Source organism: Sciurus vulgaris, assembly GCF_902686455.1.
Source record: "Sciurus vulgaris genome assembly, chromosome: 11".
NCBI lineage: Eukaryota > Metazoa > Chordata > Mammalia > Rodentia > Sciuridae > Sciurus > Sciurus vulgaris.
In genome coordinates this window covers 67,759,016-67,782,515 of record NC_136472.1, presented here as the reverse complement: position 1 = coordinate 67,782,515, position 23,500 = coordinate 67,759,016, and the positions used below count along the sequence as shown (strand labels likewise).

The 23,500-nt window shown below is 38.0% G+C and overlaps 1 protein-coding gene across 1 annotated transcript; it reads right to left on the bottom strand.

Moving 5' to 3' along the window:
- Window positions 1-249: 249 nt before the first annotated feature.
- Window positions 250-1,753, bottom strand: HBE1 (hemoglobin subunit epsilon 1). Its single transcript, XM_079104836.1, has 3 exons — window positions 1,565-1,753; window positions 1,238-1,460; window positions 250-450 (listed from the first exon to the last, which is right to left on the bottom strand). The coding sequence occupies exons 1-3, from the start codon at window positions 1,654-1,656 to the stop codon at window positions 322-324; spliced, it is 444 nt and encodes a 147-aa protein (XP_078960962.1). The 5' UTR covers window positions 1,657-1,753; the 3' UTR covers window positions 250-321.
- Window positions 1,754-23,500: the final 21,747 nt, after the last annotated feature.

Here is a 23,500-nt window from a genome sequence, read left to right as displayed (position 1 = left end):
CTTAACTCACCCGTTCCCCACACCCATAGAACTTCTTCCCCATCTTGGCATCCTTGATCTTTCAATAATTATATACTGGACTTTAGTATGTCCCTATACAGTTCTCGTTTCTTCCTATGTCTCTTCCTACCTCTCACTGCAAAACTCCTTTTTCCTTTAACAGAAGAGTAGTAAAAGATGGAGAAGACAAAACTATTAATTTTGGATTACTGAAGAAATGTTTTATTAAACAGAAGCTATGCTGTTAAGGCTGAACTCAGTCCCCATGTACAGAAGGAGGGTACCGGGGACACAGGAACACTGGTGAATAGGAAGGAGAGTTTAGTGGTACTTGTGGCCCAGAGCATTGGCAACACCAGACACCAGCTTCTGCCAGGCAGCCTGCACCTCAGGGGTGAATTCCTTGCCAAAGTGAGAGGCCAGAACAATCACCAGCACGTTACCCAGGAGCTGTTAGATGAAGAACAGAACGACACACAAGCATGTTGAGTAGGAGTCTCCAAAGACAATTTGTAGGCAAAAACTGGCTTTATACCTACATTCCTTCACAGTGGCAACCCCAGGTGAGCTGAGGTTTAACTTCACTTTTATGTGTCCCGCATTCGACATTCTGCCTCCCAATAACCTCACCCTTTCTTTTCATTTCACCATTTTTATTTCTTCCCTTCTTCATTTCTTTATTCATCCAAATTCTGCAAACACAGGATTTTAGTGCTGCAAAGATTCTCAGTGTAAACTTTAAGTCTCCCATCAACTTAGGAACAAATCCTCACTAGGTCACAATACTCAGTGGGAATTGGATGTATTTTAAAGATTTCTCATATTTTCTTTGAGAAAATCTATCTTTAAAACTTTCCCCTAAATTTCAATAATTAGAATGAACATTAAAACAGGGCACTTTTGTTTCCTTGAGAAAAACCCTTGGCCTTCCAAAACACAAATCCCATTTCTCCTTGCACAAGTCTGCTAATCTCTAATATTGTTCTCAGAATAAACACATCCAGTTCTGACAAAATTTTCTGAATAGTTTTAATAATATTTAGGCTTCTAAATGGCCTCTACAGTGAGTAGTTCTGAGTCAAGTTTCTCTTGATTATGCCCTCAAGGTGTCTGTGTCTACTGCCAAACTGGACGAATGATTTCTGAGGCTGTGGCTGACATTCCCAATCAAAACCTCAGCTCCCGTTATTGTCCCCACGTCAAAGCTATACAGAAAACCTGAGCCTCTTGAACTCACCTTGAAGTTCTCAGGATCAACATGCAGCTTGTCACAGTGCAGCTCACTCAGCTTAGCAAAAGCACCCTTGAGGTTGTCCAGGTTCTTAATGGCCTCTCCAAAGGAGGTCAGCACCTTCTTGCCATGAGCCTTGACCTTGGGGTTGCCCATGATGGCAGAGGAAGAGGACATGTTGCCAAAACTGTCAAAGAATCTCTGGGTCCAGGGGTAAACAACAAGGAGCCTGTGAGATGAGACAATAACAAATTCAAAATCAGAGACTTTCCTAGTTCTTTTGCCAAGGTCATGTTCACCCTTCTCTCTCATCCGTTGTGAACCAATGCTTACCTGCCCAAAGCTTCACCTCCAGTCTCTTCTACATTCAGCTTGCCCCACAGGCTACAGATAATGCTCTTCTCCTCAGCATTGAGATTCACCATGATGTCAGGACTGTGAGTTTGCTGGTGATCACAGAAGTGTCCGAAGTAGGTGTGTTCTGCTTGCTAGCAGTCACGCCTTTTATTCTTCACTGGCGAAACTCTGGCCCCTTGTTTTCTGCAACTCCTTGAAGTCATTGGTCAAGGCTGAGCTGTGTCCCTCATGGGTGTGGCCTGAACAGGAAAGGGTCAGCCTTGAAGAATCTACAGATCTACAGTGAGTTTATGACAATGCATGCTGGATCCTTAGATAACTTCATTTTTTTTTTTTTTTTTTTTTTTTTTTTGCACCTCTTCTATCCACAGCATGGTTTCTAATTTTTTTTTTCTTCTCGCTTTCTTTTCTCCCCATAAAATCTTCCATCATAATATCCATCTTTTTCATCGCTCATCTTTTTTTTTCTAAGAAAGACCCATTGAGAGGAACTAAGCCCAAGATATGAAAATAATTTTCAGTTAAAAAAGTTTTAATATTTTATTTAAGAATGTTGACAGTGGTTAAGGAGAAAGAAAGTTAAAACACAGAACTTCATGTAATTCTTGCTCTCTTGAGAAGTTATTGCAACCAATCTTGGTTCTCAAAGGAAGAGAACCATACAAGGTAACTTCTAGAAGCTGAACATAGTAGCAAAGAATTCACAGAGGGACCACTGCCCCAGTTCCAGAGTACATGGGTGTCTTCCCAGAGAGGATGACTGAACACGGTCATATGCTGGGCTTTTAGAGAATCCTCACTCTTTCCACCTCTGTGACCTCAGGAGAAATTGGTTGCTTTGGGTATATTCATTGGGCTCTCTTCTTAATTGTCTGTCCCATCTATGCTTCTCATCAGTGAGACTGTACAGGAGACTGAAATTATTTAGAACCAGAATTTGTGACCAATCTGAGGAACAAGTGAATTGATGGGAGTGGGATATATTGTGTTTTCTGTAGCTTTCAAATTCCTCTAGTGCCCTTGTTTTTGATGGCCCCATTGTGTTAACTTGCTAGTTCTTCACCCATTGGAGCTGAAGCTGAAAGTTCGCATTTGTATGTACTCAATTTCATCCATATATATGAAGAATGTTCATATTATGTATGTAACACAAACGTTCCTAGGACATGAGAATATTTCACTTAATTTGCACTGGTAATAACTGTCATTATGCACATGTTTTATGAAGGAACCAGGTCACAAAAGTGAGGTAAGTGTTGAGATGATAGACCTCATGATTGAGGGAACACAGGAAGCAGAATTGCACAAAGTCCAGCCTTGTTATTTCCAGAAGTCTTTATTTCATTAGGTAATCTACTTTCCCCTGCCCATTTCTTGCTTCTATGTAGTTCTTCATCTGCTTCTACCATTTTATTCTCTATTGTCCCCTTTCCCCCTGCCAGACCTGAAATTTTGTCTTTCTACAGGTTCATTTATTTATTTCTATTTTATTTATTTCTATTATTATTTATTCATTTATTTACTTGTTTTATTTTGGCACCCCAGGTGTTGATGTCCTTTATCCTTTAGCAGTATGGATCCTACCTCCCAAGTTTCCATATTCCAAGTTTACCCAGAGCTCTGCTTTGCTCTGCTCTGCTGTATAACTATGCATTGGCATTTATGATTGTTTCTTATGTATGTAACACACTCTTAGCACATGTGAATATTTTGCTTGCCTTTATCCTATTATTCTGGAAATCTTTATCTGCTTTAATTACAAGCCACAAATAGGCATCATTACAGGCTGCTGAATCCTTGGTCTACTTTCTTTTAGCTTTTAACCAATATTAGCTTTTAACCAAAATTATCATTATGGGAATATATTCTAACCAATGGCCAATTTACATGTAACCAGGAATTCCTAAAGTTTTTATTTTGTATCATGGAGTAGTTTGACAGACCAATACATGCTAAGCAATGTATTTTAATGCATAAAGTATTATACATAGAATTTCCAAAGAAATCAATTATATTGAAATGTATCAAATATCAAAATATCCAAATTGTGGTTAGTATTATATGTTCATCTTTACATAGGCATTAGATTTAGTGGTGGGTCCATAACTGCCATATTATCCAAGTAGTGATGCAGATTAATGTTATTTAAAGACATTGTCAACAACTATAGTATAATGTGAAAGTATCAGTGATTTCTATTTATCATTAGACAACAGGTGCTGTTTATATTACACTAGTTTGTTGCTACATTCAAATGGTAAGTGAAGTATGGTATATTCAGAAAGGTTGGTGAAAATAAAGATGAATCGTTTTCCCCATAAATCTTTCTTTTTTATGCATAATTTTTTATTTATTTATTTTGATTCATTGTACACAAATGGGGTGCAACTGTTGTTTCTCTGGTTGTACATGAAGTAGAGTAGCACCATTTGTGTAATCCATAAATTCGTCTTAACTCATTGTTTTCCAGGTTAAACCTTCCTTACATAGAATATATAGCCCAGAAAGATAGGATTCTAGGTAGAGAGAGAAGATATTGGAGACTGAAGGAGGAGACCAATGAATAGACAAGCCACAGCTGGCCACTCTGGGAAGAACAATGAATCAATGAAGACAAAGCTTAGCTTCCAAGACACATTTTCTATGAATCTACTATGAAGGCTGTAACTCTTTCCTCAGAACTTGGGTGTGAGGATCAGATACTGCCATAGCCTATGGAAAAAGGACCAGGTCACTCAAGCCTAAGAATTTGGGAACCCTTTGCGTCTGTTCCATCCTCCTCCCTGGTCACAGTGTGAATACCAGTTCTCTGAGAGTCAGATAGAGTTAGTCCCCCCTCCTTCTACCCCTCCCTTCTTAGACCCAATATAGGACCCATATGTCTTCCACTGCTCATGGCCTGTGGAACCAGACCTAGCTTCCATTCAGGGACCTGGCACATCTCTTGCTCTGTTATTGCCAAAAACTTCCAGAGTGCAGTTTGGAAGGCAGCAGGTCTGTGCACGAATGTGTGATTGATGAAATCCAACTCCCAAATCAGGCAGGCTGACGGCAGTTGCATTATTGCTTAGGTGTTTTTGGATTCTTATGCTCCTTAATCAATATTACATTTCTTTCTCCTGAGAACTATGAACGAAGGATTATCATTTTCCTTCTCTGGAATAGTAGTCAAAAGTTTATAAAAATATGTGATATGGCTATCCAGGATAGATCAGAAAGAATCAAAAGTCAGAAAATAAAATCAGTAAGAATGCTCACTTATGGTTTATATACTTAAACAGTACTAAAATAAAAACTATATGTCTGAAGCATTTTTTAAAAACTTTAGAAAGAATACACCCCACATTTATAGAGATTAAGCTCTACTTTTTATGGTTTCTTGTAGCATTTGCACTATTCTAAATTCAACTTGTTTCAACAGAGAAAAATTCTATGTTTTGTTAAACCTTTATACATAGTTTATAAAACACATTTAATACACAGATTCAAATATTGCATTGTCCTTAGGTACTGTTAGTATAGAAAAATTATATAAATTAGATTATTGGTAGGTAAAGTAGGCCCTATACTTCACTGATATTTTCCATATGGGTGAAAAATAGTTGTTGGAATGATGATTATTATTTACCATAAGTAAGTCCTTTTATTTTTAATTTTAAAATAGAAAAAACTTATGAACAAGGGGGAAAGTTGCCGAGGATCCTTAATTAGAGAGTCTATAATTTAGCTTGCTTCTGTTATGTACTAAATTCATATTTTTATAAAAGTTCTAGATGAGACTGAATGGTTCTATTCAATTTTGTGTTAGCCAGAAATGACCTGAGCACCAGTAAGCTTTTTGGGGAAGCTGCTTCCCCAAAAAGAGGGAATGGGAAAGCCAGAGGCAGTCAGTTATTCCACATTTTCCTGCCTCATGGATCAAAACTCAAATCTGGTAACTTAGAAAAGTCATAAATATCCCTTTTTTCTTAAAGGTAAATTCACTTTCTTGGTTTCTTTGACAGTTTTTGACCTTTATTAAGTAAATTTGTCTGCATTTATTTTTGTGACTAAAATTCTGGGGAAATGTTGTTTGTCTTTATGTCAAATAATATTGCCTAATTATTCTATGAACTAAGAATGACATAAAAAGTCTCTAAAATCATCATAAAGATAGACACTATTATTAGAGTGAATACTTTTCCTTTTATCTCCTTTTCCTTCAGTTTACTGCAGCACTACCTTTGGTCATTAGGCCAAATTTAATTACTCTTATCCAAGATTTAAGTCAAGTAAATATTTATAAATTTCAATCAAATATGGCACCTCTAAAACATACATAAACTCAACTTAGCATTGACTCAAATGGACCTCTTTCCAGTACAGGTTTAAAATTCTCTATCCACATGTTAGAATATTAGAAAAGATCCAATCGTGTGCTAGCAGTTCACTTTACTGCTAGAATAGTGTGAAGTTTTCGATTTGATGAATTTCTCATTCTATAAAAGTGAAAAAGGACTATTTTTTACCTAGGCATCTAAAGTGTTTGGGATTCTCTGTATTAATGCTGTAACATATCATACTTCCTGAATTAAAAGTGTGCAACTCTCTGGGAAATATAAAACTGAGGATTGGCAAGTAAGCAGGGTAGGCTGAAGCAGAAGCAGCAATGGCAGTAGCTAGACCGTTGACAAGATCATCCACCTTTAGGAAGTATTTGAAACCAGGACCCTTTGCTTTATGTCACCAAGGATGGGGCTGCTTAATGAATGCTCTCTCCCCAAAATTCCTCTTCCAACAGAGTTCTTCAGAGAGAAAGTCACATCAACCTCAAGCTCATGGAGTCTGAGGCTTCTGTGAAGGAAAGGAACATCTCTTTTTCAGGTCCCTAGATCAAAGTGCTGCTAGAGCCCTTCTCTGTGCCCAAACCTCTTTCAGGTCCCCATGTCACCAGTCTCCAACTACATGCTCTCTTCTTCCTCCTTCTCCTCCCTCCTCCTCCTTTTTCTTCTCCTTACTTGTTCATTTATTTGGGGGCAGAGGGTTTGTGTGTCAGGGTTTATTTTATTTTACTTTTCATATACAGAAGCAGGCAGATGCAGTGTTTTTCTTCCTCTGAGGACTTGCACTGGTGATAGCGAGGTGGGGTCAGAGACTGTGGGTTGAGATAAGGGCTCAGGACTACACAGGGCTGTGCCAGGGGAGGGTCTAGCTAAAGACAAAGGCAGAGTACCCTCTACTGCCTTCCATGGTCTGCATCTTTAGTTCCTAACAAATAGATGAAAGGAAGGAATTGTGAGCTAGTGTTTGAGGATCTGGAATGGTTAATTGTTCAGAAACACCTGACAAATGGGTTCTGTGTTACATATACAACGTATGTATGTGTGTATGTGGCCATAATTATGTGACTATTATTAAACTGTGAAGAATACAGTGACTACATCATGTACAAGTCCGGCCTGGAAAAGTCAGGGAAATAAATTGTATTCTCCAACTGAGATTTAAAACAAACAAACAAACAAAAAAGTGATCAAAAGACAAGCTCAAAGTCCTCTGAAGGAGTGACTCCCAGACCAGAAATTCTCAACTGCAATCTTATAAAATATTCTGATGTATAAAGAAAAACACTTGAATCATTAGAGAGTTGGCAAAATAGTATGGCATAGAAAATGAAAGTTGTTCTGTTGGTCTGTAGCTAGAGATGGTTTGAATTTCACTCAGCATTGAGATCCAATCCAGGACTGTCCTTCCCAGGAAGGCTGGGCGAGTAGTATCTGACCCTTGGTGTGATGCTTACTTTAGTGGCATGGCTGCTTCAGGCTGCCTGCTTGGCATACTTTGTGTCCTTTACTTTTAACTAATAAAAGGAAAGTCCTTATTGCTCATGTAGGAGTATTTCAGTTATAAATATCAATGTAAACACATAAATACCTTTGTTTCTATTTTACTTTATTATGCCTTTCATTTATCCAGAAGAAACTTTTAAGAACAAATGTCAGATTACAAAACAAATGATCCGACCCTGGAATACAGCAACCCCATCTAGGTACTGTCTGCAGAGGGGTCTTGGGTTCTGTCAGCCTTACCTGTTCCAGCATTTCAAAATCCCACTGATTTCTTTGTATATCTGGAGTAGCTGCTAGATCCCTATACGTCTTTTCACTTAGAATTGTGTGGGTGTTTGGTTGTTCATTCATTCAACACTACAAAAGTGCTAAGAAGAAAACACAAAAACAGTATATGAACCAAAGCCTTGATCTTATAGTCAACAGTGGGAAAAGTTAGGCATTTGTAAAAGTCAAGTAAAATAGGTAGAATATAGCAATGATATTAGTGTTATAAAGAAAAAAAGAAAATCAAAATGAAGGGTAGAATGTGACTAGGGTGGAAGGTTTTGGCTTCTTGAAGTAGTGGGCAAGGACTTCCTCACTTATAAGGCAGCACTTCAGAGGATATGAATAGGTGAGGAGGAAACTATTCATATGGCACTTTTAAATACCTTAAGGTGCAAGAATACTTAGAATTTTCAGGGAATGCTCAAAAGCCAATGTAGGGATATATTAAGTGAAGGGAAGTGTAAAAATTGCTAGTTGTAGAGATTCTAAACTATAAAAGGTGGGACATAAATGATACCTATATAAAAGTAAGAAAAAAGGGAAGGGTGTACATGCAGATACATAAATGCATACATATAAACATATAAACATGCAATATATAAGTATGCATATATACACATAAGTATTTGATTTATAATAAATATAGTATAATCCTTAATAATTATTGCTATAGAAAATTGTAAAGATTTGGCTTTATTATGAGTGATTCAGAAAACTATCACAAGGCTTTGAAGCATATGTGATTTACATTTTTTAAAAAGATCGCTTTGGCTTCTGGGTTGGGAAGAAACCATGCAGGGGCAGTATTAGGAGCAGATAGGAGTTAGGAGTCTACAGCTAAAATTTAGGTGGTGATGATAGTAGTTTAGAACAGCGTGGCAGCAATGGGGTTGACAGCAAGGGATAATGTTTTAACATAAGCCAACAGAATTTTCTCACAAATTGGATATGGGATTGTGTGTGTGTGTGTGTGTGTGTGTGTGTGTGTGTGTGTGTGTGTGTGTCTTCATGCTAACTCTAATGCATGCTATTTCTGGGTGTGAATATGAGGATTGTGAAGCTAGACCAGCAGAGTCTTTATGTTAAGTTTTATCAATGACTTTGTTCATCACACTCACTGCCTCCGAACTAGCTTTGAAGTGGGGAGGGGGGTGAGTAGATAGGAAAATAGGAAATCACTTTTGGAACTTTTCTATGTATTATACCTTCAGGCAACCAGTATCTCTTGGATGCTGACCAGTAGCATACAAGGCATGAATTTCTAGCAAGAGGAAGTTCACATTTTCTTTGAGGGGAAAATGAGAAGTCAGAAATGAATTAGACAGAAAAAAATTTGTACAGTGAGAGACTTTGTGACTGAGGCTGTGGCCTTCGAACTAGGGAAAGGAGGGTTAGGCACTCCACACTTCCTCCTTGGAATGCCCAGTCATACTCCTGAGCACCACCTACTTCCCTAGGGGGGTCCCTGCATCCCAAATGAGTTACTCATCTGTGAGTAGAATGGAACAAGAAGGTAATTTAATTCAGCAAGCATTTGAGGACTTATACCCTAGGCCTTGGGTATAACTAATAGCTATGTTAGAGAAAGAAATAGACAATACATAACCATTTACTCAGAACCATCTGCGTAATTTGCAGGCCCAATACAAACTGATAATGCATAGCCTCTCTTAAAAATGATTAAGACTATTACATTGGCAACAAGAAGAGTACTAAGCCAATCATGAGTTCATAAAGCTGTATCTGCTATTTGTATCATGAAAGACTAAATAATTCTCTAGTTTTTTAGCCACAACTTTAAAGTTTGCCCAATATCACTCTTTAAGCACTTTCCCTATCCAAGTATGCTATTCTTTCTAGATCCATCCACAGAATCTTTTTCTCTACCACTCTTTAGATTAATTTGTGATTTAAATTTCCCATATTCCCGTTTCATGGTTGCTACGCACTTAAATCATTCTCTGTATTTTTATTTCTTGACAAACCTTCTTCCAGTATGTTTTTTTTTCTTCATGATTGCTTTTGTTTCAAACATGTATCATTCAGCTTGCTTCTATTCCCATCACAATGTGAACTTGAACTAAGAAGGAAGTTTTATACAGCATTACTAAATTTTTACTCTGTGATCCTTTGAGAACCTCATAGACTGGAAAGAAATCCAGGGACTATGGAAACCACAGTCAATATGTAGCAGGATCTGTAGTAGGTCCTGGGCATCCAACACCCTCACAGCTTCTGACACCTAGAAGCTCAGTGCAATGAGTGATTCATAGCATTCATTTGAAAAACTTATTCATGACTCAGTTTAACTCATTTATCTGTCTCTCTTTTGATACTTCTCCCTGTTGCATAGATCCTCAAGTCATCTGAAATTGCTGAAACATCTTTTTGCAAAAATGAACTCTTACAGACACCAACTTCTGTCATTCTCTTACAGGCATCCTCTGATCTGTTAACCTCCATTTTTTCCCCTCTCTCCCCAGGAAATATCCCTTCCTGTCATGGATTTTATCCCTGTGTAATCCTTGACAGTTACCCTCACATATGAAGACAGTTCACCTTCCTACAGAATATTTCTTCCCTATCAGGCTTACAGTTTTCCTACATCTTTCCAATAAATGTGATAGCACAAGACTGGCCTGAGGTGTGTGCTTAAATCTGGGCTCTCGGGTGGTCTCCCCTCTCCAGTCTGACCTAGCATGTATGTGCCCTCCAAGACTACAGGCCCTTTGTCAGTCTCTATCTCTGGACACGGTGAACACTGTTCTCCTTTCCCTCCTTTTTTGTCTTCTTTTCCCATTCTATTGAGTCACTCCATGTATCTAGAGTTCTGTGCAAAGTATGTGTTCAATATGTGGAGTTTTAGAATGTGGAGAGCTGAGAAAATCCTTTAGCCTTCTAGTTCTGCCACATATTTATGTAGAAGAAAAAAAAATGGTTCTTCCCTGGACTAGAGAGTACATGAGGTATGTCAAAGAAAGTCAAAGAAATCACTAGGATATGTCTTATGTTTCAAATTACTCAGAGAACTCAGAGAACAGAGAGAGAGAGAGAGAGAGAGAGAGAGAGAGAGAGAGAGAGAGAAATACTGCCAATGCATGATTTTGCTGCTTCTTGGTATGAGAGGAAACATGCAAGAAGAATATTTGATTCTCATGCTATGGCATCTGGTGGGGACAACCAGAAATAACTTTTTTAAATTAGGAAATAATATATTCTAGGATATATCACATTATGTCTCAGAGGTCTTTTTCTCTTCATAATGATGACTGCAAAAGGGTTTTATTTAGGTGGTCAACTTCTCCTTTCTTTGCCATCTCTCCTGTAAGCTTCCTGCTGGGGAGCCAGATAGTGGCCATCGCTCAAGGCTGAAAACATCTGGCCATACACCCTAAGCCTCAGCATGACTCAGCATGATTCAGCATTGCCTTACCTGGGCCAGATGCTTGTCCAGAAACCTGTACAGACCCAGAGGGTAGGAAGCAGGGAACTGACTCAGACTGGTTCTGAGCCAGAATTTTCCATGCTTGGACTATGGGGATACAGCAATGAGGACTTAAAAATGCAATATGAATGAAGGAAAAAACTGAAGCTTACTTAATCAATGACAAGGAGACTGAAAGTAAAAGAGGGTTCTGGGTCTGTACAAAGTATAATAATCATTTGATAAATGTTTTTGGAGTAACTACTGTGCATTAAACACTAATTTCAATTCTTAAGTCATAAACAGAATAGAACACATATCTTTCCCAAAAGGAGTCCTAGTAAAAATTCATAGTTAATCATAACATAGTACTACAGTATTTCCCATACCTAATTGAACTATACATGGGGTAGGGGCAAATGAATGTGTAGGTGCTCAGTGTAGGTTCTTTTTAGAGAATGAGGAATAGAGCAAAAGATTTAATGACTTTAAGAAAGTATAAGCTGAAACTTGAAAGATGAAAATGGATTTTCTTTATGGAGAATATCTGTTTCCCATATCTCTTAAGGACAAGGTGTATGGAATGACTGACTTGCATTGAGACAGAGTGCTTTATTCTTAGACAGGAGCTCAATGGGCAGGAACAGAGAAGGCATCCTCTGCACTTAGCACAATAAGCTCTCCCTTTCTCTTAAACATCAGAAGCATCATGAGCCTTCCAGGGTCAGGCAGATTACACAAAGAGAAGAGGGTGCCAGGTAACATCTACAGTGAATAGGAGCCCATTCCTGATGAAATAAGTCAATCAATATTTTAGCTAAATTTTGCAATAAGAAATTGAGAGGGCCCAGGGATCCCAGAAGTAATTCATTCTTTTGATGTGATCTTGGGCAAATTGCTTGGCCTCTTCATGTTTTTGAAATATAGAATAATAATATGTTAAAATCATAAGAGTATGAGGATTCAATTAGTTCGTTGTATACAGAGCTAGGAACACCATATATGCTGTTTTCTGTTATAATAGTAAATCTATACATATAACTATTAAGATCACATTTTGTTTTTAAAGGATGATTGGAAATATAGTTACTCTGAGATATTTCTTGACTTTAAAAGCTAACATCAGATTCAGTTTATTTTAAAACACTATTTAGATTTCGTAAAATAGCTTCATGGGAGATATTTGACAGTAGGCCATCCTGTTGCCACTTCTGGTCTATGTTCTATCTCTGACTCTCCAATTCACCATTTAATTACTCTCTGTCTATCATAGAAGAGTTTCCTTCTGACAAGCAAGCATTTCCCTAGGTAATGTTAGACATATGCTTTGGCTTAAAAGAAAAAGCATTGAGAGCCTATTATTGAAAGAGAGAAAGAGAGAGAGAAAGGCTGAGATCAAGCTTGACATAGATGATACAGGCGTGCTAAAGGATTTATTCTGAGTTCTTACATTCTTCTTGCAGATGAAAAAGATAGTGTGAAGCCCCAAATGATTTTGGAGTAGATGACACAAGAAGCAAGGGTTTTCACTGGTAAAATTTGGTTCTATTCTATGTCAGACACCAAAAGAAGATGCATGAAACTCGCAGTGTTTTTATTTTTTTCTTATTATTTTTAGTATTACTATCACAACACCTCAGCAGAGCAGCACAGTGCCTGGTGTGGTTTAGGGCTCTCAGTACTTGGCACAAGATAGGATGACACACAAAGAGTTTATCTCTGAGCTTTGGGCACAGTGCAGGTTCTTTTTGTTTCAGGGTAAAGACAGAGCTAGTGTTTACACCTGAGGAGTATCTGAAGTATGGAATTAATGTATGAGTACTCTCTTCCTTAACAAAATTTGAAGCTTGACCCAAGGACTTAAAGGGAAAATTTGTGCAGGTGTGGGCTATCAATTTTCCCATGCACGTATCTATAACTTCCTTGAAAAATCTCTGTAATTCAAGATAGTCTCTTTTTATTCTGAACTTATTTTCATATTTTTATTTAATTTTTTTCATCTTAAACTTTCCTAGGAGATGCAACCATAGTCAACAAAGTATGATCTACATTTTTTACTTAAACTCTTAACCTCTAATTCCCAAGGGATAAAAAGTGAGCAACAGGGAGTAGGGAACTTGGATTCCTGTTTCTACTTTCTTGGGCCCACAGTTGGTGTTTCTGTAGGTGTTTTGTTGTGGAAAGGCCACATTCCAGGCAGGTGTAACCCTGGAACTGTGTCTCAGCCTCAATACTTACTTGGGAACTCTGTAGCTTGGAAAGACTACTTCATCTCTTTGACCTTCAATTTCCCACACTTTTTTTTTAAAAAAGAAGCAATATATTGAAGACAGCAGGAGAGACCAGTCCACCTGGGTCCTAACTGCTTATCTGCTATGTGTCTTCAATAAATTTACTTGAACTATTCGTATTTTGTGGAAAAAATAGTCCATATCTGAGTGTTGGTATGAACATAAACTAATTCAATTCACAAAATGAACTTAAATTACATCCTGGCATCTACTAAGTACTCAAGAGATGCTATTTAACATTAGCATTAGTTAAAATATGGTCAATAATACATACCTCACAGAATTATTGGATTAAATGAGATTACTGAAATATCATAGGTTGACCCCTGTTATAAGGCAAGATTTCAGTTACATGTTAATTGTCCTCTTTCTTTCATTTTCCTATAACCTGCATCCATCATGTCTGCTTCTTCACTTGTCCCTCATGTGTACTTTGGCCCTTCATCATCCTGTTGAACCTCTCAACTCCTGCACAGATCCCCAAGAATCTTTCCTGCTTCAGAATCTTGAAGTTATACAAACCCAGTGCGGTGAGATGTTTAGACTGCAAAGTTGCTGCCAGTTGTCTCCATCTTGCCAATGTGACCTGAGAATACCATGTTAAGCTCCTGGTTATGTGTTCCTACTGAGGCAGGGTGGAGTTCCTATTGCACCTCTTCCCAGCCCATTGCTAATTTTAAAACACTATGTTTTGAGGCTGTCATTATAACTCTCTAAATTCTTGGTGCTATTTTCTAGAAATTGTGCACTACTCTGAGATATCTGGTTCCCTATCCCACTGTCCTAAATTGCTAGGATGTTGGTTCAGAAACTATGCATTTCCTTTGAATCTCATAAAAACTCCATCATAAGATTGATATAATTTTTACCCTTATTTTACAGCTTATGAACCTAAACTCACAGAAGTAAAGTAATTTTGCCCCCTAATTGAGGAACTGTAGAATTCTGTGTGGTTGCAGAATGGAAAATGCTGCTGTGCTATGCTTCCCCACCCCTTCCCATGCCCACACTCCTACTCTATCTCCCCTAAGAGTCATGGTCTCCACCCAGAGCTGACAAATTGACCTAGCCACCTATCTGAGCTGGGCAGTCTGTAGCCTTTCTGGGCCTTGATAGCTGGCAGCTCACCTTGGCCCTGCCCTCTCTGTAACCTCTGATAGGCTCATCTTGTGCACCAGTTCCCTCAGTCCTTATAGGGGCCTCAGATTTGCTGAGTCAAAGTTCTCTGTAGTCCAAGCCCTTAGAGATCCTTGCTCACAAAGTTAGCTATAAACTTCTGCATTGTTGCCTCCCTCATTTTCAGCCTGATACTTGTGCTTCCCATCTAATTCACTAAACCCTCCTCATCAGTGCATTAAATGGCTCTAGGGCAATAGCCTGAGTCTGACATGGGTCAAGCTCTGCCACTGACATATCCTGCAAAGGCAGATGCTGTGACTCTTCTAAGTTCCATATTCTTACCCCAAAATAGGAAGAATAAATGGTATCTCTTTATGCAGTTACTATGAGAATGGAAGACAACAGCTAAACTTATTAGACCTTAGAATATAAAACTTCCCAATAGAGTTGTCAATTTTGTTGTTTATCTTCTTTCTCTTCTCCCCCAACTTTCTTACCTATCCGCCATCTTCTTATTTCTCATCATTCTCTCTTATCCACAGTGATTTCTCCTATTGCCTTCTTCTTATAGCGATTACAGATATTAAGGTTGTGTTTGGGGTAAGCCATTAACAAGTGACGACTTTCTTGGAAAAAACCATACTCACCACACGGATAATCTCAACAAGTTTCAGGAAAGAGGGAATATCAAGGTCAAAGGCAGCAACTAGGGAAGAACCACTGGACAACGGGACTCAGGGCCTCCCAGAAGCTGAAATGAGGAATCTGAGGTCTAGCCCCTGGGTGTCCAACTAAGAAGAGCCCTAGACTGTGAGGAAGCAATTGCTGGATGGATGTGAAGAGATTCCAGTGGGACAGACTGAAGAGAGCGTCTATGGATGTTTGAGGGAGGCAGGAAACGTGTTATAGAAAGAAAACCTTCTCAGTGTGGGTTTTGGTTCAGTTTCTCCATATTTTATGGGGGTTTGAGTTTAGGTCAAGCTTCAGAAAAACCTAATTCCCACCTGCTGGGCTCCTGATCAGAGAGGGAGCATTGTGTTCCCACTTCATTCAGAGCTCCAGAGAGTGTTGTTGTAGTTGCGTGCTCTTCCATTTGTCTCGACATATTCACTTCATCTGATCATGAAGTATAGGAAGAGCCTTCTCCATGCCCAGCCCTGTGTCCCTTGCTATGTGCTATGTGATGGCAGCAGAGGATAAAATGTAACAGCATAAGGTTTCTCCAAATTAGGTGAATGTGGGAACTCATCGAGACCAGCCTTCTGCTTAGGGAAAGGCACTTTCTATCATGGGGAAGAGCTCTTCCATTGAACCCTTATTTTTGCTAGACAGTTTAGTATTTACAAAGTTCTTACATAAATAAACCATCCTCTAATCCCATGTCACATCATATATCTCGATTCCCTCTTTCAGAAGTTACCCTTTTAATATTGGATCATTCATACATTTGTTAAACAAAAAATATGTGCATTTTTAACAAATTTTGGAAACATAACAATGAACAATAGGGATGCAGCTCTTGAATTCACAAAGTCAACCATATAACTGAACTCAGAGATCATAACTACCACCCCATCTTTCCTGATTCCAGGGATGTTATGCTCAAGTTGGGAAAACCAGACTACCATTCCATGGCAGCTATAGTGGAATGCAGTGTAACTTAATAGTAATTGAGGACAGAGGAATACAGAGGGTTAAAAAGTGTTCCATGAATAACATGACTAGGAGCATCTAGAAGGCAGGGACTTAAAGTGAAATACCAACGTCCTGAATAGAGTGCCACAAAGTAGATGTATATACTTATCAAAAAATTAAGGAAAATATGCTTCAGGTTAAATTAAAACTTCAATATTTGCTAGTGTAGGTTTGTATATGTACGTAAGTGTTTGTGTATGGTGGGGAAAGTTAAAACATAGTTTCCACACTGTGGTAAAGTGGGGATTCTAATATGCACTTCTAATCATTCAAATGTATTAAATGAGATAATTTATGCAAAACATTTGTTATAGTATCTGACATACAGTAAGCCTTCAGTGAATGTTGGTTAATTTTATTATTGCTATTTAACAAATTGCAATAAAATGCTGAATTAAATAGTTGTCAGCTGCAGTAATGGCTGCAGTTAAGCACAAATATAACAGCAAAATTTCAAGTATTTGGTATACCCAAGGAACCACTTTAAACTCTTCAAATAATTAACTTCATCAATCTGCACTGCATTTCTTATGAGCATGTTAGAAACCCATTTTACAGATGAAGGAACTAATCACACTGCTAGTAAGAGGTGCTGAGAGGCCAGCTACTTGGGCAGTCTGGCTCCAGAATCTATATTCTTATCCACTGATTGATATTGCTAAGACTTCTGTGAAGTAAAGGGTTTGAATCCCTGAAATTATTGGAGATGCATACGTGGAGAGAATGTCAAGTTCTTCCCCTAAGGTGTACCAGAATAGAAAGGAAAGCGGCGTCCTCTTTTTTCTACCTGCGAAACAGCACCCACATATCTGGTGCCCAGTAGGCCCAGCTGAAGAAGAGCATTTCCTTAATAAATGAGAAAACCTGGGAGTAAATTACTACTTGAGGAGTCTCAGGTTCAATAACTTTCCTGGTCTAGGTCCTTCCTATTATAAATTTAACTGACAGAATTCCTGTGTTAAAAGATAAACCACTGGGAATAATTTACTCCAGTTTGTTATTTACAAAAGAGGAAACTGAGGTTGAGAAAGGCAATGACCTTCTGAGTATAATTAGTTTTGTCCTGAAAATGTCTGGACAAGGACTCAAGGTTCCTGAATTGATGTCTTGTGCACTTGCATGGAATCTTTGCCTCTAACTGTGCTAATTATGAGAGAAGAAACCGATGGAATCGGAAATATTTAAGGGAGTCATATTTATTCTGTGTCACAACCAGGGTTGGGTAGGTGCCTGGTTGTTTCTTTTAAAACAAATATACAAATAACTTAAATGTATAAATGAGCAAACCCTGTTTGGAACTAGGAGGGAAAACTCTACAGCCTGCCCCTCCTGGGACCTGGCCCTGCAGATAACACTATCAGAGCCCTGACAGGGTCTCCTCCCACTGCTGTGCCTTGGAGTGAGTCAGCCTCGCACAGGGGTGGGGCAATTCTTCTCATTCTGACCTGGCTCCTGAATAAGAGAGGGCAAAGGGCTTGTGATCTATAATCTCAGGATATGGCTATTCCTGCCTCAAAAGAAAAGAATAGCACTGGGTGGTCTATACACATTTGGCATCACCTCCTATGTAAAAATGATGGCAAGGTCATTGCACTGCACGCAATACCATTCAAACCCTTATCTTTCCCAAACACCAGTAATGGACAGTACCCCTACTCTGAGGTCCTGTGCTGGTCTCTACACAATTGTAAAGGAAATTTGAGAAATTTATTCTTCAAATTTCATCTGTTCTTCCTGTCTCAATGACTCAGTGAGACAGTGTGTACTCTTTTTCGCTAACTGACAGCAGATTTAACTTTACAACTTTGTCCTGATTGTATCAATTCACAACGTTTGTTATAGTTTTGTGAAAATTACATTATGATGAATTAAAAAGAAAGCCATAAAAGTCTAGAAAATAAAACATCATCTTTGAGGCTCAGCTTTCTATCAACATTATAAATATTATAAAGTATCTCGTGGTGGTGAACAACAATGAGATCATGTATATAAGGAAACTAGTCACATAAAGGATCTGACACATGAGAAAAAGACAAGGAAATGTCTTGCTATATTTATTTTTTATTTATTAATTTTATTTATTTTTTCAATATCTTAATGACTAATTTCTGACACTACATGAGGGATGCTTGACAATAGATGACACTTTGTTAACATTCCAAAATTGTGAATGACATGGGGATCAGAATACATTTTTGTAACCAAAAAGGGAAGAGGCACTCTGTCTTTGTCCAAAGTCAGAGGCTTGGATTTTTCAAACTGTAGAGAAGAGTGAGAGGCCAATGGGTGCTATCTAGCTGCTCCCAGGAAGAACAGACATCTCTACAAACATCTAGTGGTCTCAGAACTCAAACCTGGAGGAAAGCATCACCTCCAGAATGGTGGTGTTGTCTAAAAAGTGCCATTCAAGTCCTCATTCTTGTTTCCTAAAGTTGTCAGAGAAGTTTGCTTTCAGGTTAGAGAAGACTTGAGAAGTTTTGACCTTTGCCTTTGGGGACTGTAATACTTTTCTCTTTGTTGACCACATTTACCTCTCCTGTCTGCTTCCTAGGTCTGTTGCATTAGCAAAGGGACTTGAAAGTCTAAAGCTGGAATCCCAGCTGCAGGAAAAAGAGAGAGGTATTCGTTTTCACTCTCAATACACTCCTGACCTTTTTGTCCAGCTATCTATGAAGCATGAGTTATGGTCAAAAATTGGTTTTCAAATCTTTTGAATGTTTTTAGTATCAGAATCTAGCATAGGAATTGATAGCTGAAATTAAGGCAAGCCACTTCAGATCTGCAACAGGAACATTTTAAAAAGGGTAGGGAGGTAACTATGAAAACAACTGTTTACTTTATCTTTCTATCTATAATCTATCTATCCATTCATTCATAGATAAAAACAAAGAAGCTAGAGCTTAGCATACTATATAAAAGCTCAGGTTTCTGTTAGTGGAAGTGGGTGTCCGATGCAGAAGTAAACTGGAAGTACAACTCTGCTGCCCCTTGTGGTCGCCAGGATGCCCTGCAAGTCTCTTCCAATTGCTTAGGGTAATTAAATGTGAGACACTGTGGGAATAGCGCCCTCTCTCAGTGTGTTTCAACATCCCCATAAAAAACATGTGATGATAAATAATTTCAAAATCTAGCAGGTTAGTGTCACGTTTAGGAAGGTGATAAATAAAATTAGATAAACCACAGTTTGAGTTCATTCTTTTGAACAAATGTATGACACTGGACAATTTGATTATTTAAATTTGGGAATCTAGTCTCCAGTAAGATATTGGGATAATAGTATGTCACTGCAAGTGTTGAAATTAGAACCCAATTATTTACTGTATCAATGTACTTATCATAGTGCCTAGAAAAAAGTAAGAGCCTTTGAAATGTTACCTATTGATACTATTTTAACACTTGTGTGTCTGTTACTAATGAAGATTTTACATGCACTATCTTACTTGATCTTTACCAATACACTATGCAACAGGAATTTTCCTCCTTTTCTGATTTTGTACATAAACTAAAAATTGAAATGTCCCATGCAATCCTATCTTCCTAGCTTCATCACCCTGAGGAAACTACCCTTAACAACCTGATGTTAATCCTTCCATAATAGGTTTTTAGTAATGGCAAGGACTGGCTGTGGGAGAGAGGGAAGGAGGTAGGATAAGAGAGAAGGAAGGAGAGATGGGACTGAAGATCCAGTTATTAGCTTCTCTCTCTATTGAAACAGTCCCCTCCATTACATTAAGTTGAAAGTAATGCTGTCCTTTCTGTATCCCTACAATAAAGACTGACTGATAATGTAAAATAATTTTGAAAGTTTGTGACATTTTCAAAATCTGAGGGGATATTTTATTATCCTTTGATTTATAATTAGAAACAAGGAAGAAGTAAAGACATTTCTCAGAAAATATTATGTGAAAAAGGAGAAATTGGGAGGGCTACCCAGATGTCCTGTCCCTCTAAGGTGGGCAAACACCTTCAATCAAGAGACCCCTTCCACAATGCCCTCATTTGAGGCTCCACCTTTCTTGGTCCATTAGTTTCATAGGTATCTCCTTCTCTCTAGTGGTCATAACAACAGCTTCAGGTTACTTTGCAGAGTTGTGTCAGATAGGTGTCAGCAAATATAATCCATTAACAAAACTAAACATAATATCTTGAATGCAGCCATTTTTTCCCTTTGTTATTGTGATTGCCAGTGAAATCCTTATCCTTCACTGGTGATCGCTTAGGCTATACTGAGTGTGGGACAACAGGATGTGGGACACTAAATCAGGGAAGGGGTCTTTGAACTTACCGTTATAAAGGAAACTGCTACAGCAAAGTGACCCAGAAGGTTTACAGAGATTATCCAGAACAAATAAATTGATCAAAGATTTCTCTAGAAAGTGCATAGAAAATAATTACTTACAAAGTATATCATGGTATGATGAGCAACATTATTATACCAATTATTAATAAAGAAATAAGCTCGTATTAAGTGAACCATGTCCAGATGAAGGCTGAAAGACTGAGAAAAATGCCAGGCTCAGTAGCACATGCCTATAATCCCAGTGGCTTGGGAGGCTGAGGCAAGAGGATCATGAGTTCAAAGCCAGCCTCAGCAAAAGTGAGGCACTAAGCAACTTAGTGAGACCCTGTCTCTAAATAAAATACAAAATAGGGCTGGGGATGTGGTTAAGTGGCTGAGTGCCCCTTAGTTCAATCCCCAGTACCAAAAAAGAAAAAAATAATAAATGGGAAAATGATGGGAATAAGAAAAGAGAAGCCATTTAATCCAGAACAGGAAGAGGACAGGCAGGACATAGCAATAAATGATTGTCATGCCAACAGTGTAGACGACTTGTTGATAAAGATGGAGGCATAATACAGATAGAAGCAAATATCTATATGGTTAAGAGTACAGAACGCCATTGAAGATCATCCAAGGAGAAAGGATAATGGAATAGACACTTAAAAACTGCATTCTAAAGCACTGAATTACAACATCCCCATAACTATGGAAAGCATAGTGAAGGTAAAATCCAAGGTCATATCAGCCAACATGGAGAGGAACATGGACTGATAAAGTAGGGTTCTGTCTTTACATTTTCCAGGATGATGGTGATGCACATGTGGAAAGTGTTGAGGAAATAGAAGTAGATAGAGAAGCAGGCAGGGAGGCGTCATGGCTAGAGATGTCACCATGAGGAAATAGAAAGTTCTTCATGTCAGTTACCATGACTACTACTGATGAAGCCCAATCCTTTTGCCTTAAATCCACTCCAAAATCCATCTGGAACATGGTTAAAATACTGGAAGTATAAGAAAGTAATCATGGATTTAGGAATCCTCTATGATTCCTTGCAAATGATGAATGATGATCACTCTAGGAGACTCTGAACAAATGGGCAAATTTGGAATGGTGGACTAAGCATCTTTATCATTTTTGGAGATTAGGAACTGTACTTGTTATCTCAGTCCATAAGGTGAAATCTTGAAATGAATTAGAGGACAATATTGGCATTGAATGGATGGTTGTGGAAGTAAAAAAAATAGGCCACAGATAAGATATGAATGTGTAACATCAGAGAGATGATTTGCTTTATTAATTTAGGTCATTTCTCATGCAATCTGAGTCTGCACCAATGTCACAGTCAGATGACAATGGCAGTTGGTTTTTCTGTGAGCTTTCCTCCAGGCAGTGGCCCAGAAATCCGGACTCTGTCCAATCTTTAACTTCACCATCTCAGAGTCCTTTACTTTCTGCTGCGTGGAAGGAGAGAGAGTGAAGGATAAGAAATTCTTTGCTTCTACCAGGGACACATTATTATCTCTACATTACTTGAGTCATAACCAGACCCATACCAGCTTAATTACAAGAGCTGCTGGAAATCTAGAGAAATACATAAATTTTTAGTTGCCAGCATTGTTTTTACCACCCTAGTCATAGTAACTAGCATGATTCCACACCCCAAGCTTGCCCAAACAGTAGGAAATACTGTAAAAATCACAGGAATTTTATAGGAAACACCTGTAAAATCACAGGCATAATGAGTCCTATCTTTATAATACTGAAACTGTGAAAATAAGACTGGGAGTTCCAAAAGCATACCAGGTTCAATAATTTGTGGCTGAGTTTAGATGCTTTTACACCAAACTATCTACTTTCAGAGCAAATAACCTAAACTTTGAAAATTATTTTGTCATGAATTATTGTATCATAGTTACGAGATATTTGGCATATTCTTGAGCCAAATATCCTGGGTGGACTTCAGCCATCTGCTATGTACCAGCCACTTGATCTTGAGACATTACTATTATGGCTCTGTGCCTCAGTTTCTTAATCTGTAAAGGATGTTACAATCATACCTGATTTACAGAGTTAACAGATATTAGATCATGTTGAATGAGCTAATATATCAACAGTGCCTTGTGCATAGTATCATCCATAATAATTACGATTCTTGCTATTGATACTATTATTATTAACTTATTAACATTTTTTAAATGTATGTTTAATTTTTACTGTCTTGTCATTGTACGTATTTACAGGATACAGTGTGACAGTTCAATACAATTATACATGTAGAATTACACAGGACATGATCAGATCAGTGCAACTAATATATGCATCACCTCAGACCTGATCATTTCTTTGCTTTCAGAATGTTTGAATCCTCTCTACTAGATACTTTGAAATATACAATTAATTGTCATCGATCATATTTGACAACTTCTGTGTTGTGGAACATTAGATGTATTTTTCCTCTGTGATTATACCCCTGAACTTGGTAACGTCTTTTCTCCAACTTCCACTTTTCCCCAGTTCGAATCTCTCGTAGCTACCATTGCATTGTCTAGATTAAGGATTTTAGTTTCCACACGTGAGGATACATGGTATTTGTCTTTCTGTGCCTGACATATTTCACTTAACATAATGTCCTTGAGTTCCATCCATGTGGATGCAAATAACATAATTTTGTTAATTTTATGATTGAATAATGTCCCATTGTATAAACACCACAATGTTTCTACCCATTCATCCATGGATGAACAGCTGGGTTAATTCTTTAACTTGGCTGTTATCAATCATACTTCTGTTATTATGACCACCTTTGGATGATCCCGATTTATCTGTTGAGGTTGTGGGGATTTGGAGTAAATACGTGAGGTCTTACAGGAGTAGAGGTTGGAATAAAAGGGAAATAAAATCATATTTTCAAGGATTAAACATGTATCCTTCTCTGAAAAGAGTAAGAAGTTTAGTTATTTCTGGAAAACATCATGGCAAGAGCAACATCTATTAAGAAAAAGTCAC

Bases quoted from the DNA above. Each gene is read 5' to 3' on its own strand.
- HBE1 (XM_079104836.1), bottom strand. From the start codon at position 1,656: ATGGTGAATCTCAATGCTGAGGAGAAGAGCATTATCTGTAGCCTGTGG. The intron at 1,461-1,564 runs GTAAGCATTGGT...CTCATCTCACAG, and splicing joins GGAGGTGAAGCTTTGGGCAG to GCTCCTTGTTGTTTACCCCT. The intron at 451-1,237 runs GTGAGTTCAAGA...TTCATCTAACAG, and splicing joins TTGATCCTGAGAACTTCAAG to CTCCTGGGTAACGTGCTGGT.